This window comes from Vipera berus (assembly GCF_964194415.1).
Source record: "Vipera berus genome assembly, chromosome: 3".
In the NCBI taxonomy this organism is placed as follows: Eukaryota; Metazoa; Chordata; class Lepidosauria; order Squamata; family Viperidae; genus Vipera; species Vipera berus.
The window spans coordinates 192030283-192048177 of NC_138204.1; the positions used below are offsets into that span (position 1 = coordinate 192030283).

General features: G+C 36.0%; 1 protein-coding gene across 1 annotated transcript; it reads right to left on the bottom strand.

The window, feature by feature from the left end:
* Positions 1-7562: 7562 nt before the first annotated feature.
* UQCRB (ubiquinol-cytochrome c reductase binding protein) lies at positions 7563-16712 on the bottom strand. The gene is made up of 4 exons (XM_081324871.1): positions 16658-16712; positions 14469-14540; positions 13127-13293; positions 7563-11163 (listed from the first exon to the last, which is right to left on the bottom strand). The coding sequence occupies exons 1-4, from the start codon at positions 16674-16676 to the stop codon at positions 11086-11088; spliced, it is 336 nt and encodes a 111-aa protein (XP_081180997.1). The 5' UTR covers positions 16677-16712; the 3' UTR covers positions 7563-11085.
* Positions 16713-17895: the final 1183 nt, after the last annotated feature.

Sequence of the window (17895 nt, forward strand, 5' to 3'; positions counted from 1 at the left end):
ATAATTGTTTGGGAATAAGCAGAAACTGCAAGATAAGATTTATTTTCTGTTTTTATAAACATTCTCAGAATAAATAATCTGAATATTACTCTCCTCTTTCTAATTGGTATGAGGCACACAAAGCATAATTCAGTGTGTCCTTTCCCAAACTTTGATCTCCTTAGGTTGTTGGACTGTAGCTCACATAGTTCCCAATCTGTAATCCAACAACAACTAGAAACTAAGGTTTGGAAACTCTGTTCTAATGTTTGACTGGAAGATTATTGTTCTGTCTGAAATCTGGCAGATTATCATTCAAAACTGCAGAAAAATAAACGGATTCTGTTGCCTAGTGAAATATTAATGCAGCCAATCCAATCATTAGGTCACATCCAAGGACCTACTTCCTCTAATGAATAGCTACAAACAAGCTTCAAATCCAATAAACTATGCCTTCAGTCCAATCTAATCCATGATTTTTTAAAATTATTTTGTTTGCAAAACAAAAATGACAATTCTTTTGAATTCATGGATCATTAGGTTTTTTAATGGTGTTTCAAATTAACTCCATTTTCAAATAAAATTATGTTTTCAAATGTAGGATCTCTGGTGAGCCATACTCCAAAAACACAATTTAGAGAGATAAAAAGACATCTGGAGTTGAATATTCAAAATCCAAATGTATGAAACTTTTGTTTAGCTCAGTGTTTAATAATAATAAAATAATAATAGTAATAGTAATAGTAATAATAATAATAATAATGATAATAATAATAATAATAATAATAATAATAATAATAATAATAATAATAATAAGAATAAGAATTTGGAAGGGCCTTGGAGGTCATCTAGTCCAACCCCCCCTGCTCAGGCAGGAAACCTTATACCATTTCAGGCAAGTGGCTGTCCAGTCTCTTCTTAAAAACCTCCAGTGTTGGAGCATTCACCACCTCTGGAGGCAGGTTGTTCCACTGGTTAGTTGTTCTAACTGTCAGGAAGTTTCTTCTTAGTTCTAGGTTGCTTCTCTCCTTGACTAGTTTCCATCCGTTGCTTCTTGTCCTGCTTTCAGGTGCTTTGGAGAATAGCTTGACTCCCTCTTCTTTGTGGTAGCCCCTGAGATATTGGAACACTGCTATCATGTCACCCCTTCTCTTCATTAAACTACACATACCCAATTCCAGCAACCGTTCCCTATATGTTTTAGCCTCCAGCCCCCTAATCATCTTTGTTGCTCTTCTCTGTACCCTTTCTAGAGTCTCGACATCTTTTTTACATAGTGGTGACCAAAACTGGATGCAGTATTCCAGGTGTGGCCTTACCAAAGCATTGTAAAGTGGTATTAGTACTTCACGTGATCTTGATTCTATCCCTCTGTTAATGCAGCCTAGCACTGTGTTGGCTTTTTTGGCAGCTGCAGCACACTGCTGGCTCATATTTAAGTGATTGTCTACTAGGACTCCGGGATCCCTCTCACAGTTACTACTATTGAGCAAGGTACCACCTATACTATACCTGTGCATTTTATTTTTCCTGCCTAAATGTAGAACCTTACTTTTTTCACCATTGAATTTCATTTTGTTAGATAGTGCCCAGTGTTTAAAACTATAATCTTAAAACTGAAGCTTGCAGCTGAAATTTTCATTTCAAATGATAATACACATACATATGGACATATACACAAAGAGCAAGAGTGATCATTCCAAATATTAAAAATAATATTTGAACTAGAGTTTAGTTTCTAGTTTTGTTTTCAAAAGTAGGTGGCTTCTCACCTTGTTGCCTAGCCGCCGAAACCATAAATCCAGAGCCCTCCTTGAAGGAGGTGGGCAGTCTAGAAACATGAAATATAAACAAATAAATAAAATCTAGAGTTGGTTCTATTGCTCTGGGAAAAATAAAGGTTAATATAAGGTCAGATGTCTGGAGATTCTCAGCCATCTAGGTCACGGTTGTCCCAAAAGTGCTTTTCAAAAGGCAACGGGATTTTCTTGGTTTTTCCTTGAAGAAATATAAATCCTTCCATTCCCCACCATTCAGTCAGAAGTGAAGAAGCTTCTTAGATGAGAAGCAAAACATTTTCAAAGCAAAAGAAAGAAAGTCCTGCTGCCTGTTGAAAAAGCACCTTTGATATAAGGTCAGATGTTACAAGTACCATATGCCTGCTATTGAAAGGAACAGTGTAATGTTCTCTCTTCTAAAACTGTTTAGTAATGCACAATACATTGTATGCAGCAGTTAGTTAAATGAATTAAATGAAAAAACAAAGGGGAAAGAAGAAGAGATGTCCTTGAACTTTGATTTTCAGTAACATATACAATTGTGATCTATTGCTTCAGTTAAATGTCATTGATAGAGGAGTATAATCTAAGAGTTAAAATAAACTGATATTTTGTTAATAGGATTTGAGCTTTAGATTTAATAATTTGTGTGTATATCTATATGTTTGTGAGACTTTGAGGCAGTGTTGAATGGACTAGTCCCTGCAGTTTTCTTTGACAGGTTCTGCCCAGAGTCAATTGGATTGTGATGGGTGGCTATAAAATTGAATAAATAAATACAAACAAAATAAAAAAGGGGTTTGGGAGATGTTTTGTCATTGCCTTTTTTCTAGGGCTGAAAGAGAGTGATTGACCAAAAGTCACCCTGCTGAGTTCATGCCTAAACCAAGACTCAAAATTCACAGTCATCCAAGTTCTAGCCTGGCATCTAACCATTACACTTGGTTCTCAGGTTTAATATTTACATTACATTATTTCATAACAGTGATTTCATTATAAGGCTTCTCATTTCTTGCACTTTTCAGTTAAAAAAGGGGTCTGTTAAATTAGCAAAAGAAGTGCACAGACTTTTTAAAACACATTTTAACTTATTTTTCAACTGTTTATTAAATGACCCTTCTGAGATCATAGACTTGTTTAAAAGTCCTTGCTCAGTAAAAATTTGCTTAGACCAGCATTCTTTGTACAGTTCCCAGCATCAAAAATTGTCAGATGGTCCAGCAGAAATTGGCTGATAAGTCTTTTGGAACATGATGGATTTGTTTTTCTTCCCACTCATAAATAAAACAAGAAGTAATGTTTTAAAGCTATCCATTTGAGTTCCTTGGCTTTAATAGAATGTAAGATGCATGGAAAAATTCCTGATAACTTCCTCCAGCCTGATGTCATCCAAATGGATTGTAACTATAGTGCCCAGAAATCCACCATAATATGGCCAGTGGCTGGGAAAATTGAAAGTTGTAGTCATAACACAACTGGAGGATATCAAGTTGGTTTATGAGCAAGGTTGGTTCATAAGTTCAATGGCAGTGACCTCCATTGAATTCAAGGGTATGCATAGGAAATATAACTTAGGTTTTCAGAATATTTGAGTATATTCTGGATGATAACACCAATATCTTGCTCCAACCTCCAGCTGAATATTTCTGATAACTTGTTACAAAAAATAAACAGTTAATGGAAGTTAAAAAGTCCAATGAAATGCTTACCAGATTTTGCTCTGGGGAAATGGAAGGGAGCTGTCTCTTAATGGCAGACTATATGCCTTGCATGAAGAAGACCTGGGTCAATCAATCCCTTGCATTTCCACTTCAAAGAATCAAGAAATACTTTATGTGACCTTACAAACCTTTGCTTGAGAATATGTTTGCTGAGACAATGATGAGCTAATGATGAGCTAGTCAACATGGTGTCTAGAAGCTTCAATGTATGTGTATGTCCATGTGTATTCATAGAAGTTGTTTTGGTCACTATCAAGCGCCCAGGATCATCTTTATTTTCAATAAAGTTACTTCGAAGACTGTCTTCAAAAAGAGGAAAAAAATCATTGAGCAAGTAATGGACAGTAACCTGATATAATTAGTTTCTGGTGATCTATGTAAGAAGTGTGTAACATAGATTAAGTTGAAGGCCACATCACGTTTTGTGCATCATGCCCAGAACTTCATTCCAAAAGTGATTTAAGTACAATAGCAACTTTTTAATAAAACAGAGTTCCATGGTATCAAATTTCATCACCTAAGGTCCTCCATGAAGGATATATTTTAAAAGTAAAAAATTGGGGGAAAGGTACTGTGGGGATCATATGTGATCAACTGCTTTTTATAATGTAGATAGCACAACAACAGTGATTCATAAATATTTTCCAAGTTAGAAATGTTATATGGGTTTGTTTCATCACTGATTCCCGAAGTTCAGAAGGAATGTGTAAAGGGAATGTCTCATCCGGACATAGATTTTATTTTTCAACAGCAACAATGCAACATTGATTGGATGACAGTTTTTTTCCCCAGTTTGAAGGAATTATCAGAGATTGGTGGAATTATATCTCCATCTTGTGGACAGATAATAAATGAAACACTCATTTAAAAATGAAACAAGTTCCTTGATTAAAAAAAAAAGAAAGAAAAAAGAACAGCACAGTCTGCCTATTAGAGTTGAGAATAACTCAGAAGGCTATTCATAATTTTGGAGGAAATTTTAAAAAACTATCAAATTTTTCCTTTGGTGAGCCCATGTTTCTACTTTTTATATCAGCGGTGTCCAACCTTGGTTACTTTAAGACTTGTGGACTTCAGCTCCCAGAATTGCCCAGCCAGCATCTCTGGACTGGAGCACTGAAAAATTTCATTGACAGGTCTTCAAATTCTGTCACAAGAACCTTGCAACAGTAAAGATCTCCCTTGCATTGAAGAGTCCAACCAAATTAAAATCCTGGGTCACCATTATATGGTCTACCTTTAAAGTATTAGTAAAACATCCATGTTAAAAAAAATCTACTTGGTTTAGCTCTGCTTGGCCCATAAAAATTAACAAGAGCCACCCAAATATCACCATTTCTAGCTATTATGGTTATGTAGTGGTCTTCAGTGGCTGAAATTTATTTAATAAACAAATATGAAGACATCTTAAATAAAATAGCAATTACACTGGCTATTTTCAAAACTTGTTTTCTGATCATATAGCCATATCTAGAGGGGTGTCCAGGGGTGTCACACTTGTAATGACATGTGACTGTTGCGACGTACCGCGACTTTTTTTCCATTCCTAGCAATGGGGTGGGCGCAGTTTCGCCATGACGCATCCGGCCTGTGTGCCGGCAGTTTGACACCACTGCTCTAGTCTATGAATTGGAAGAAAAGTATTTTGACATGTAACTCCTGTGATGGGTGGGCTGTAATCTCCTTTAGTAGAAGAGTCTGTGGGTGGAAGAGTCTTTTCAATTTTGATATAGGAAAAACAAAAGAAAACAAATGATGGGATCCTCTACTTTTGCAGGGTTTTGTGCCAGGAGCAAGAAGAAAGGGTTAACTCTATTAATTCTCCATCCCGTTTTTCACAAGGTGTATTATTTTGACTAAAATGTCTCCCATGGATCCCCTCTCATTGGTGTTCATGTGAAAAACTAAATCCATCTAAATGTTAGTTGAACATGTAAGAGCAGGGTCCATCTGCTTTGTCAACCAGAGATTTGGGTGCCTGGATTACAGCAGAGATTGTGTAACTAGTCTAGAAATTTGGTCTAATCATTAAATGAGCTCTTTTCCCAGTTTTGAAGAGTCTGAGGAAGTTTGCCTTGACACGTTTCCAGAAGGGAAACATATTTTAAAAGCAGATTAAATATTTAACAGTTGAAAAATCATGTAGTCTGTATGTCCAACAGTCTCTTTTAAACTTGAATATATTCACTTTATACACTGAAAATAATTGCTTGATCTTCACTTTTAAATGGTCACCAAAGCTTTGAGATGAATTCAAGATTATCATTATTGTGATTTTTAAGTGCTTTAAATTTCTATGAGCACAATATAGATGCAAAGAAATTCTGCTGATGGAAAAATATACTTACATACCTTCAGTAAAAAAAGCTATTGTGGCATCCACAAGGACTCCGTTCCTTGAAAATATGTGAAATAACTGTAGCCAATAATTAGTGGAATTCATGCCAGTGATAGCAACAGCAATTGCTTTGGCTGGATTGCACCCATGTCTATGCAGCTCAGGGTATGTAAATAATTTCCGCTGTAATGTAATCTTGAGGCCAAATTCTATTCCTTTCCTGGCATGACTGAAAGATAACCTTTCCAGGAATCCATTCTGGAAAGGTTAAGATCAGATCAAATTCTGCCTTACCTTTGTAGGCCTTGGTTCTCTGAATTGTTTAAAGCTCTAGCTTCTTTGAGGCAAACTTATTGGCAAAAATGGAAAAAAACCCTCTGAGGTGATTATTTCCTGCTTGATCTTTTAAACCAGGGGTGTCAAACTGCCGGCCCGCGGGCCAGATGCATCATAGCAAAACTGTGCCCACCCCATTGCTGGCAATAGCAAAAAAAGTCATGATATGTCGTGACATGTCATGTGACATTGCAAGTTTGACACCCGTTTTAAACGATAGGAAGGCTCAGTTCTGTTTGGCTGGAATATACATCCCAAAACCCATAATTTATTATCTTGCAGCAAAATTTTGAGACCGCTCAGCCTTAGGTTTTTTTTTTAAAGTAAAGGTGTCTCCAAGGCTTTTACCCTGCTAGGCATGACCGACTATAGGGGACGGTGTTTACCTCAGTTCCTTAAACCAGAGTCAGCATTATCTGAGAACGTTTCGAGTCATGTGGCCGGCATGACAATGTGCCATGGCATAAAGCATATGGCAAAATATGGAATGCTGATGCCTTCCCACGTGCTTATATGCGGTACCTATTCATCTACTTGAATTTGCCTGCTTTCGAACTGCTAGATTGGTAGAAACTGGGACAAGTGATGGGAGCTCACTCTGTCTTGAGGTACTTGGGTTTCGAACTGCCAAGATATAGATCTTTAGTGGTCTAAGACTCAGCATCCTAACCACTGAGTCATCGCATCCTATCAGCCTTAGAAACAAAGCCATACATATAACATAGTACAGCGTATGTAGGTGTATGTATGCAAATGGCACAAATATACACACATATATAGCTGCTTTGTGACCAAGTGAGTCTTGATTTATCCAGCTATGTGGACTGATAATCTCTTCCTAGAATGCCACTGCCTCTTCTCCTAGTCTGGACCCTTATTGCCTTTCGCATATGAAGGCCCCTTGGCTGTATTTCAGGGGGACATTTATAGTGTCATACGTGATGCCTTCAAGAATAATGCCAGCAGTGGTTGATGTGGTGTTTCTCATGTTCTTCCAAAATGAAATGCATCCCGTGAATCATGATCATCTTTCCCCATAACAATGCAATTGTTCAAATTTACTGTTAGATAGCCCTCATAGATCTTATGTGGGCTAAGCAACATTGGTGATAATATAGCTGTTATAACAGTAAACATTCCCTTAACATATCTCCAAAGCTTACCCTATCCAAACTTTGACCTTGGCTTTCTTCAACAGATCAGAATCAATATTGATATCCTATTTCAAACATATAATTAGACATGGCAAACATCTGTATAAAAATATATATATTAAACTACTCCAGAACACCCTTAATTATTTGTAACTCTTAATACTCAGACACGACTTGTAAATATAATTTTCATTGGAGACAATGCATTATTTATATACTTTACTTTTTCAACATCATAAATCAGTTAACACTGTAATGAGGATGTGGTTTTAATTTGAAAATTATATTAAGTATCTAAAATAATACCCATGATTTAACAGTTCCAGATTTTACTGTTTGTCATCTGACATATTTAAAGGCTAAGCAATAAAAGAAAAAGAAATAATTACAAGTGATTAAAGAAAAAAGTTTCTGAAAGTATCCCATAATTCATTTTGCATGAGATTTCTTACATCAATATACAACTTAGTTGTAAATTCACCTGTGGGTCATAAATTCTGAAGGTGCAATCATCTTTCAGAATATGTGATGTGGGACTTTCTTTACTTGATCTATATGCTACTTTGACTTCACTGATATGGGCATCTCTGCATTTATCCAATTAGCTGAATATTGGTTATATAGGCAGTTTTTCCTATGTTTTTAAAACCTCTACCTCTCAGAACTATTTGGAAATGGTTGAAAATCAACCCAGACCTTTCTACAGACAAGTGCACATTCAAGGGAGTTTACAAAGGTACACAAAACACCACTTTTATGAACCATGGGACATATTAGAGATGACTGGTGCAGACATAGGTTTAAACGTTTCATTCTATTGCTGTCAATTTTCTTGCTTCCACAGCCAAGACTCCAACGAAATGATTCCTAGGAAATAGTGCATGGACACCAGAAATGTGGGTTTTTTTTCCTTTTAGTGTGTAAAAAAAACAACAATTTAGTGTAGGGTAGGCAGAGGCTACGTGGTCTGAATAAGGGTCTAGGCTTGTCCAAGTTGCTTTGGAGATGATACAATCCAAAATGATGAAAGATCAGAAAAAAAAATTGTTCTATTTAGCAAAAGGAAAAGACAAATGCTTGTATTTCCAGGAGCCATGGTGGTACAGTGGTTAGAATGCTGTATTGCAGGCTAACTATGCCCACAGCCAGGAGTTCTATCCTGACAGGCTCAAGGTTAGCTCAGCCTTCCATCCTTCCAAGGTGGGTAAAATTGAGGACCCAGACTGCTGACACTGTAAACTGCTCAGAGTATTGTAAAGCACTATGAAGCAGTAAATAAGTTTAAGTGCTACTGCTATTTCCGAATGATACTGTTTTACCTCAGGGCCTGGACTTCACTGAATTTTAAGCTCATCCCATTAAGTACAAATTCTACACTGCCACTCTTCAACATCTAATCATTCTAATGCATCCTTTAGCATCAAGGCAGAGGAAATACTGATCAAATTTACAGGTAACTTAATTTGGTGGTAGATTTCATATCAAAGAATAGCTTTACCCACTCAGATAGATATATAGACTTTAATAAGAATTCTGGATGGGTTCCAAGTTAGGGAAAGTTCTTAAAAGACAGAAACAAAGTTTGAAAATGTTCTCGATAGCTTATAGAAAAGAACTGAAAACAAAGAATGAAATCTAAGAGACAAATACAAAGTTCCCCCTTGGCAAAAGAAATGCAAAGATAAAAGAATGGGGGATATCTAGATAATATTAAAATTGTGATTGTTCATAAACTATAAGGAGAAAGCTGACACGGCTGTACAAAAGGGAAGTAGTTTTGGATTGCATTAACAGATTTTAATTACAGGCCATCAGTGTCATCTCTTAGTGATCATGTAGATCAGGGGTGTCAAACTGCCAGCCCACGGGCCGGATGCGTCACGACGAAACCACGCCCACCCCATTGCTGGCAATGGGGGAAAAGCTCCGATATGTCGCACGGCGTCATGTGACGTTGCGAGTTTGACATGCCCGATGTAGATAAACTTTCTCCAGATGATTCAACTCTAGCCTGGCCATTCCAGTCTTCCAGCACCATGGAAATATCATGTAACATACAGATAATGTTGTGACGCAAAGGAATTCTGCTATCTTGGGCATTTGAAAAGAAAATTTTAGGTGACTTCTTGCTACCAGGGCATCTGGGCAATTGTGCTTTGAAGGCCAATTGAAATACAAAGGCTGTTGTGTGAAAGATCCTATTTTTGATGAACTGAACTGATGTTTTGTTATTTGATTCAATAGAATATAACTTCATATGTACTCTGGTAAGACCACTGCAGGATTTTATCCTGCAATTCCTCTTTAAAGATTGTGGCTGGGAAGAACAATAAAACGACACAAAGTTGATATCCATATTGGCAATATTAAATATTTCAGGATGAGTTTATCTTATATTCATGTTTGGTGAATGACACCTACTAAGGAAATCAGTAACACCTATATTCTCTGGATTTAGTTTCCCACTGACATCACTTACAAATTTTTTCCTCCCTTTTTTGCCAAGAAACTCCTTGAGTAAGTGGTTATAAGGCAATGAGACTTATGCTAAACTAGATGTAACAGAGCCGAATAAATCTCTGAAGCAACAATAACTCTGAAACTTCTGGTCAATCATTATTAAATTCCAGTCAATTAATTACTATTAAAGTTGAGTTATACCAATACAACAGATTAACAAGCAAATCCTTTACATAGATAAATAAAATCCAATTTATATAGGCCTAAAACAATACTTCAGTTTTTGTAGCTAAGCAGTATCATATATTTCTTAGGAAATAAAGATGATTTCATAATCCAGGTAATTCTTGGAAGCATATTACAATACTGTGCCTAATTCCCAGCTTTTAAACAAATTGTTGTGTAGTTCTGAAATTAAAAAACACTTGAGGATATTATCCAGTTAAATGATAATATATAGTTTGCTATATATAATTATAATGTAGGCATTAGAGGAAAAGTAGGGAATGCATTCCTGTTTTTCATTTAACAAATATTTCCATTCATGTTTAGAATTTACCCCAATGCAAATAACAACTTACTGCCAGCGAGACCAATCCTTTACACACAACTTTCAATTTTAATAACCAAATTTTGAAATTTTTCAATGCCAATATGGATTGAATTTAATGAGATCTTTAGTCAAACTTAACCCATGGTACGTTTAAGTAATTTGTCAAGGCTGAATTTACATTCAACTATTTAGTAAATTCATTAAGTGATTAATTCAGATTATGTGAGGTGATTGGCTTTATTTGAAAGTTGGCAAGAACTACAGATTTCAAAAACATACCAATAGAGCATTCCATCTTTCTGAGAAGATATGATGGGAACTATGTAATCCTGACTTTGCATCACTGGCATAACATTCAAGCTTCTATTTCCATTTCTAGGGCAAGATAATATACGATCGTTATGCACAGAAGCATCTCTTTTTTTTTTAAAAAAAGAGTTGGAATAGCAGAAACAAACAGAAAAGGACAGTTGCTATCCATTTTCCCAACTGCAGGAAACATCTGTATTAAGATAAAAAGAATTACTCAGACAGCTGGAATGAAGATTGCAGATCACGTCAACATGTAATATGGCTGAAAAGGTTTTAACCAATTCTTTGCAGCTTAGGAAACAGGATTCCAAAAGGATTTGGTAAGGTTTATTTGAACCGTATGACCAAGTATTACTAAGCAAAGAATTCTAGCTCAGCATTTGAAGTATTCAAAATCTCTGCCCAAACAAATTACATTCTAAATAAAATATCTCCTTAAATAAATGATAGAAAATTATTTATCTCTGAATTCTTTTTTTTCACGTCTTTCACGCATGACTTCCACCACATGTGGCCAAAGATAAGGCTTATCCTAAAAAGACAGAAGACATTTTTATTAGTTTTACAAAACACATAAAAACTAATACTACAAGCTAAGAAAGAGCAGAAGCAGTAAAGAAAGAGTAAAAATGCAGAAACAATAGAAGCTTTTGATTCTGATTTCCTTTGCAGCACGAGTACATTTACAAAATTGTCAATTACTCTGATTACAAAAAAATCCTCACTTTTTTCTATTATCCAATTTTTTTCTAATCATAAACCACAAGTCATAAGTGCATTTTTTCTGTTTCATGCAAAAAATCCATAAGGAGTTTCCAGTCAATCATAAATGTTAAGATACTGGTTTTTCTTTATCAAATCATTCCTCTTTGCAAGTGTCAAACCTTTCCACTCTTGTGCTTGCAATAGTTTTGCTGCAGTTGTCATATATGAAAAAATGACCTTTTTCTAGTCACTTATCCATTAGTTCCAGAAACAAAGTCTAAGTATTTTACCCTTTACAATCTTCTGAATTAATTCTTGACTAGAATGACTTAATAGAGGATATGCAATAATACATCTATTTGTTTGCAATAGTGGTGAATATCTGTACCTCGGGTGTTGGATGAGGGTGAAGGTTAGTTCTCTGAGGTTGTGGGTTGGTTTCCAAATGCTTCGTTACCAGGCTAGGTAACATCTTCGGTGGTGTTTAGTAGAGTTCAGATTAGTACACTACACGGCGCTGAAGATGTTACCTAGCCTGGCAACGAAGCGTTTTGAAACCAACCACAAACTCTGAGAATGAACCTTCACCTTCACATCTATTTGTCTTTTAGGGTACCACTGAATATATGTATTAACCTTATGGAAGTTATTTCACTAAGCACTTGTCAGCTAGCAAAGGACTCTTCATGGCTCTCTTCTTGTATTGTATTTACTGATACGCAGATCTCTATGCACAGGGCACACTATCTTTCTCTAATCTGAGAGAATACGTATGGAGAGGTGGACTACAATACATTGGTCTCCCATGTCACTTTTTGTTATTCAGCTGGGATTGGGAGAGGGGAAGATCTCACCACTGGATTTTTGGTATAGAGTGACACTATGTGAGGCCTTTTCATCTCCAGCAACTCCAGGATATAAAATAGATCTTGTTCTTCAACTGAGAACAAGATTCCTTAGTCCACAAAATGAAAAGCAAAGTAAACATTTTTTTCTTTTATACACAGAGCTTTATATTAGTGTTCTGCAGAATCATTTTTATAAAGCAAAATAGAGCATTAGGACTCTAAAAAGTATAAAGGGAGTACTAAAAGTCATGTATTAAGCATTATGCTGTTAATATCAGTTAATTCTACACCAGGCAAGCTTATTGAAACTGCTCCCGATGATGCTAATGGGAGGAACTCCTCTTCCCCACAACATCTTTTTGGGGTCAAAACATTCTGTGACTGCCTTCACACGTTACACCATAGCTTATCTTAACCTTGATTTACCAATTACTGGCAGAATTTAAAACAGCTAGGTACAACTATAACTTCAGAGAATAAAGAATATTTTTACTTCAATGTCTTCCCTAAGAGGGATGAAACTTCTTAGAAATGAGCATTAATTAGTAAATAGAATGGAGAGCCCTCATGTACTAGAACAGGGTTTCCCAACCTTGGCAATATTAAGATGTGTGGATTTCATATTCCAGAATTCCCTAGAAAGCATGGGAGATTGTCCATAAAACGTAAAGCTGTTAAGATTGAGAAACACTATACTAGAGTCGGATGCACTACATTGGATAATTATTTAATTCAGATGTTTTTATTTATACTCTCTCTCATACACACATTCATTCTACTCAGATTAGCAAAATTTCTTTGGGATGATTTTTTTTTACCATAAAGTTTTAAATATCTTAAATGATTTAATTTCTACAAGGACACTGATATTCCTGCCCACTTTGAAACAACCTTCCCTTTAAAATGGATTCCTTTTATTAATATGCATGCAAGAATTCATACCTCTTCATATTTTGTCCACTCATCTTTAGGAAGAATGTCATGTGTCAGACTCAATTGGGCTGCTCTCTTGATGCGAAATATTCTCTCATAATATACATCTTCCGGAAGTCTTTTTATTGCTTCTTTCACAACATCATTTTCATATAGTATATCATCACGCCTTAATCCTGCAACAGAAAATATTTCTCATATTAGCTAAAATACCAGTCAATTAGATGAGAAAAATGTATTTAGCACTTAAAGCATACTAAGGTCTTGAAGCTTGCAACTGGCAACTCATTGTACAATTAACTGCTGGATATGACACAAAGAAATAATTTTTTGTAGTTTGTTAAGTGTCTGAACAATGGATCATAGTTGAGTCACTCCAGCATCCCATCTCCAACTCCAGCATAATCAAAAGACCCTTTTAAATATTTTTATGATGGTTGCATGATATCGCCATTCAAAAGTCCCTTATGTTGAGTTTCTGAACCAGTCTTGGAATAACATTAAAACTACCAAAAAACACATTAATACTTTAGTAGCTGTTTCTAATGTGCCACGCTTATCTTCTCAATGAGTTGAATAAAAACCAAAGCAACAATTTTGTATATACTTATATGGTAGTCTGTTTACTGAACCTAACAGGGCTTCTTCTGAAAAGACATGTGTAAATCTATACTGTGTATTAATCTTTGATTTAGCAGAAATTATGATAGATGTTAATAGCCCGAATCCACTTCTGCATAGGGAGTTGCAAAGTAGGTAAGCTCATGAAGAAGAGGATACTGTTAGTGCAACAAGGAATAGACAATCAGTAATCTTGCTATTAATGACTTTGGTTATCATGTGTGAGCACATCTTATCCTTTAACTGTAACAGGATTTATTTCTAAATAAACATTTACAGGTAGACAGTTAACCATATTGTTTCTCTTCAGTGATGCCTGTAGCTATAGTTGGCAGTAAAACATTCATATTTGATTGTTTGAAGTCAATAGCCTTACGTTCTAGCAAAATTTATGACATAATGAAATACAGATACAGGTTGATACCCATATAGCTGGAACAATTTGCTGTTTTACATTTACAATCACTGTTTGGCTAAACTGATTAACATGACAATTATAGCTATAGTTGTTCCTTTTTAAAGTCACAAAATACACTAATTCAAAGTAACATACTTTAATTTTTATAATCTATTCTGCAACTAATAAAATAAGCAGCAACTTTCTATATTTTCATGGTTTGCTTGTCAATCCAACTGAAAATATTGTTTCAATTCAATAAAGAACTTACAAACCAGTAACATATTAGCAAATAAAATTTATAACTTAAAAATATTCACAGAAAATGCCCACCGTATTTGTTGAATCCTTGTGCATTGTAATACCATTTGCGAAAACTCTCAAGCAAACGACTGCCAGCTGAAACTAGAAGTATGAATCAATTAACTTAAGATGGTACACATGTTCCATGTGCAGACCCAAACATCATCAAAACTATAAATACAGAAAGTTGCAGTTAGAGGACTGCAGCACCTTCAGTACAGAAAATAAGACTGTCAGCTCAGAAAAATTCAACAGTAAAACAGTGAGTACAATATTTTTGAGAAAGGAGAATCTGCATACATGTGTATTATCTTTGGGTGTTGATACACAAGCTCAGATACTATTAATAAATTTTGTTACATCTGTCGACCATTACCTTGAATGAATGCATAGTTTTAACTGTATTTGAAAGAATAAAATTGCTGGTTTCATCAGACAATTGCTAGTTATATTTTGTAGATGAAAATATTTTTTTGCACTTGGTATCATACGACTTCAAATTTATTAGTGATTACATGTGAAGACCAATAATCCAAAGGATTTGAATACATTAAGGATGTACAGAATGATACTTTAAAAGGCTTAAAACAATGCAGCTACAAGAATATGAGAAGTAAATATTCCATTTACTGCAGTATAAACAAAACTAGCAATACCTGTAACTAAATAAAAGTACTGAATATGTATTTTGAGGTATATATAAACTAATTAATTTAGGTTTCTCTTGCCACTTTTTATATAATCACCCTTATAACTTATATTTTTATGCCTACACAAAACACTAACCACAATGGCAATATTGCAGAATATTTGTTTTAAAACTGTACAGGATAAAGTTGGAATCAGAAAAGGGAAACACTTTGAGAACCAAAGCAGCATCTTTGTATTCTCAAACTTAAGAAACAGATACAAAACAGTGGTTGAGAAAAAAAACAACCCTTTAATTACATACTGATAAAACTGTTATCAATTTCTTCCCCTACTAGGGAAACTCCTGTGGCTGCTAACAGCAATATCAAGTTTAAGAGAAGTGAAGCAAAACTTATACTCCTACCCTGTTCCTCTTCCTCTAGGACTCATGTACAGTACCTTTTTTCCCCCAACTACTCTCCACTAAGCAGCCATATAGCCTTTAGAAACCACTAAAAATTTCATAGAAGACAAACAATATAGATATCTATTCTGACCAGAGTAGAAGACTGAGACTTGAAAGTCAAAAAGGGTAGGGCAGGAATGACAGCCATTAATTGCTGTCCTAAAGTTCTCCTTAAAGAGTTCCCTTTTCACATCCAAGTGTTTCAGGAGAGGAAAGGAAGCCCCGAAGTTATCATTTCATCAAAACTCTTTTTATTGCTTGACAGAAGAACCCTTTGGAGTCAGGGTCTACCTAGGCCAGGGGTAGGCAACCTCGGCTCTTTTATGACTCATGGACTTCAACTCCCAGAATTCCTGAGTCAGCTATGTAGGCAACCTCGGCTCTTTTATGACTCATGGACTTCAACTCCCAGAATTCCTGAGTCAGCTATGTAGGCAACCTCGGCTCTTTTATGACTCATGGACTTCAACTCCCAGAATTCCTGAGTCAGCATAGCTGACTCAGGAATTCTGGGAGTTGAAGTCCATGAGTCATAAAAGAGCCGAGGTTGCCTACCCCTGACCTAGGCCCTTGCAGAAAAACCAGCAACCTACTAGAAGCTGGCAGGACAGAGGAGACACAAACGAATAAATTTCTCCATCGTCGGCTAGAAGCGGTTTTATTTACTGCCTCTTGGGTGGCTGGCGAAATCGTCTTCTACTTAGCAAATTTATACAAGCCGCCAATTTCATAAAGTTGATTCTTTACGAGAGGGCACAGGACAAAATAAGCAGTTAAAAATAAAAGACTGATAAAAACAATTAGGAGGACGGGGGGGGGGAGGAGGGGGCAGGATGTCTGCCCTTTTCCTATAGGCGGCTCTTTACTCTCCTTCCGAAGTTCAAAGCAGAGCTAAATTCAATGGGGTTTTCTTCAAAGGAGCCACGTATAAAAGCGATGCTGTACAGACACACCTGAGTGGTCGAGAACCATCCTAAGCCCCTTATAATGTCTACGTCCTCTTACCATCATTACCGGTTAGACCAGGCTTGTGTGGGTCACAAAACGACACAATCTTAAATACGCCGCCTTCCCTCGACGGATAAACTTGCCCGGATTAAATTTTCTCTTTATACTTACGTACCGGGTGCCCTGCCCGCCATCTTCACCTCTACAAAAACCGCACTGCCTCTTGGGAAGAAGAGCGACGTCTTTAAGCCACGTGCTCACAGTTCGCATTGTCACGTGACTCTGAGGTCTACCGCCTGGTTAGCAGCGGTTCGGCCTCATTCAAACTCGACTCTGGGACGGTTTCAGCGATGGGTCTTTTCCTGCTGCGTACAACCGAAGCGTGAAGGGCAAATTCATTTTTTTTTACACAAAATGTGCCTTTTTTTAAAACCAATAAAATGTGTTGCAAAAAGAATTGCCCTTCATTGTTATCTGACACTGGACAGTGAACAAGGCTGCCGACAGTGGGAAATGGGTAGTCAAGATGACTTACGAATTGAGTCTACTAAATTTGGCAGATGGAGTAACGAAGTCTCTCTTTAAGAACGATTTAAGAGAGTAGCTTCAAACAGCCCTAAAATGAAAACCAGGGTTATTATTCCCTTGTATGATATATTATTTTTTCTGGCAGAGCAAAAAAGCCTTTATTTAAATATTTTATCAAAACAGTGGTATGTATTACAGATCTTAAAAAGTTTAAGCGTTGAGAAAATTTCCAGTACTATTATTTCGATGAATCTCCATTCAATCTCAGGTTGTGAAAGCTGGAAAAAATCCTGTCATGCTGTGAAGACCATGGAAGCCGATAAAAGGCTGAATATTTTAGCAGGTCAACAGTCTGAAATTTAACTCCAAAGCAACCATGAAGAATGTTTTTCAAGGCAGGATTAATTCTCCAGGAGCCAACTTTTGTCATCTGGTTTTCTTTTTATCAGTAGCAGATATTTCAAATTAATTCAGTAACATATACATCTCACACAATCTTGGATATCATTTGAGATCAAATTCAAGTTGCTTTCTGCTTTTAGAGCCTGGCTACTGTTGTATTATATACCCATGCATATCCTGTAAAGTTATTTATAAAGTGACAAAGGTGGGATAAAAATCTAATAAATAAAATCTCACAATCAGAAGTACTAAGTAAAGAGTGCTTAGAAGTAATTTAGATTATAATCAAGTTGAATGCTGCCAAAGTATTTCCAAATGAGCAGACTGAACAAAAAATACATTCCTTTGTGCCTCTTTGTACTATGAACCAATGCTAATAGGAAAAAACCCTACAATTTTCCATAAAATATTTTTTATTATCAAATGTACAAACTGCTCATCTCCCTCACAAAGGGACTTTGGATGGAATACAAGTAAATTGTA

Bases quoted from the DNA above. Each gene is read 5' to 3' on its own strand.
- UQCRB (XM_081324871.1), bottom strand. The intron at 13,294-14,468 runs GTGGGCATTTTC...TTTCTGTTGCAG, and splicing joins ACAAGGATTCAACAAATACG to GATTAAGGCGTGATGATATA. The intron at 11,164-13,126 runs GTATGAATTCTT...CTGTCTTTTTAG, and splicing joins AGTGGACAAAATATGAAGAG to GATAAGCCTTATCTTTGGCC.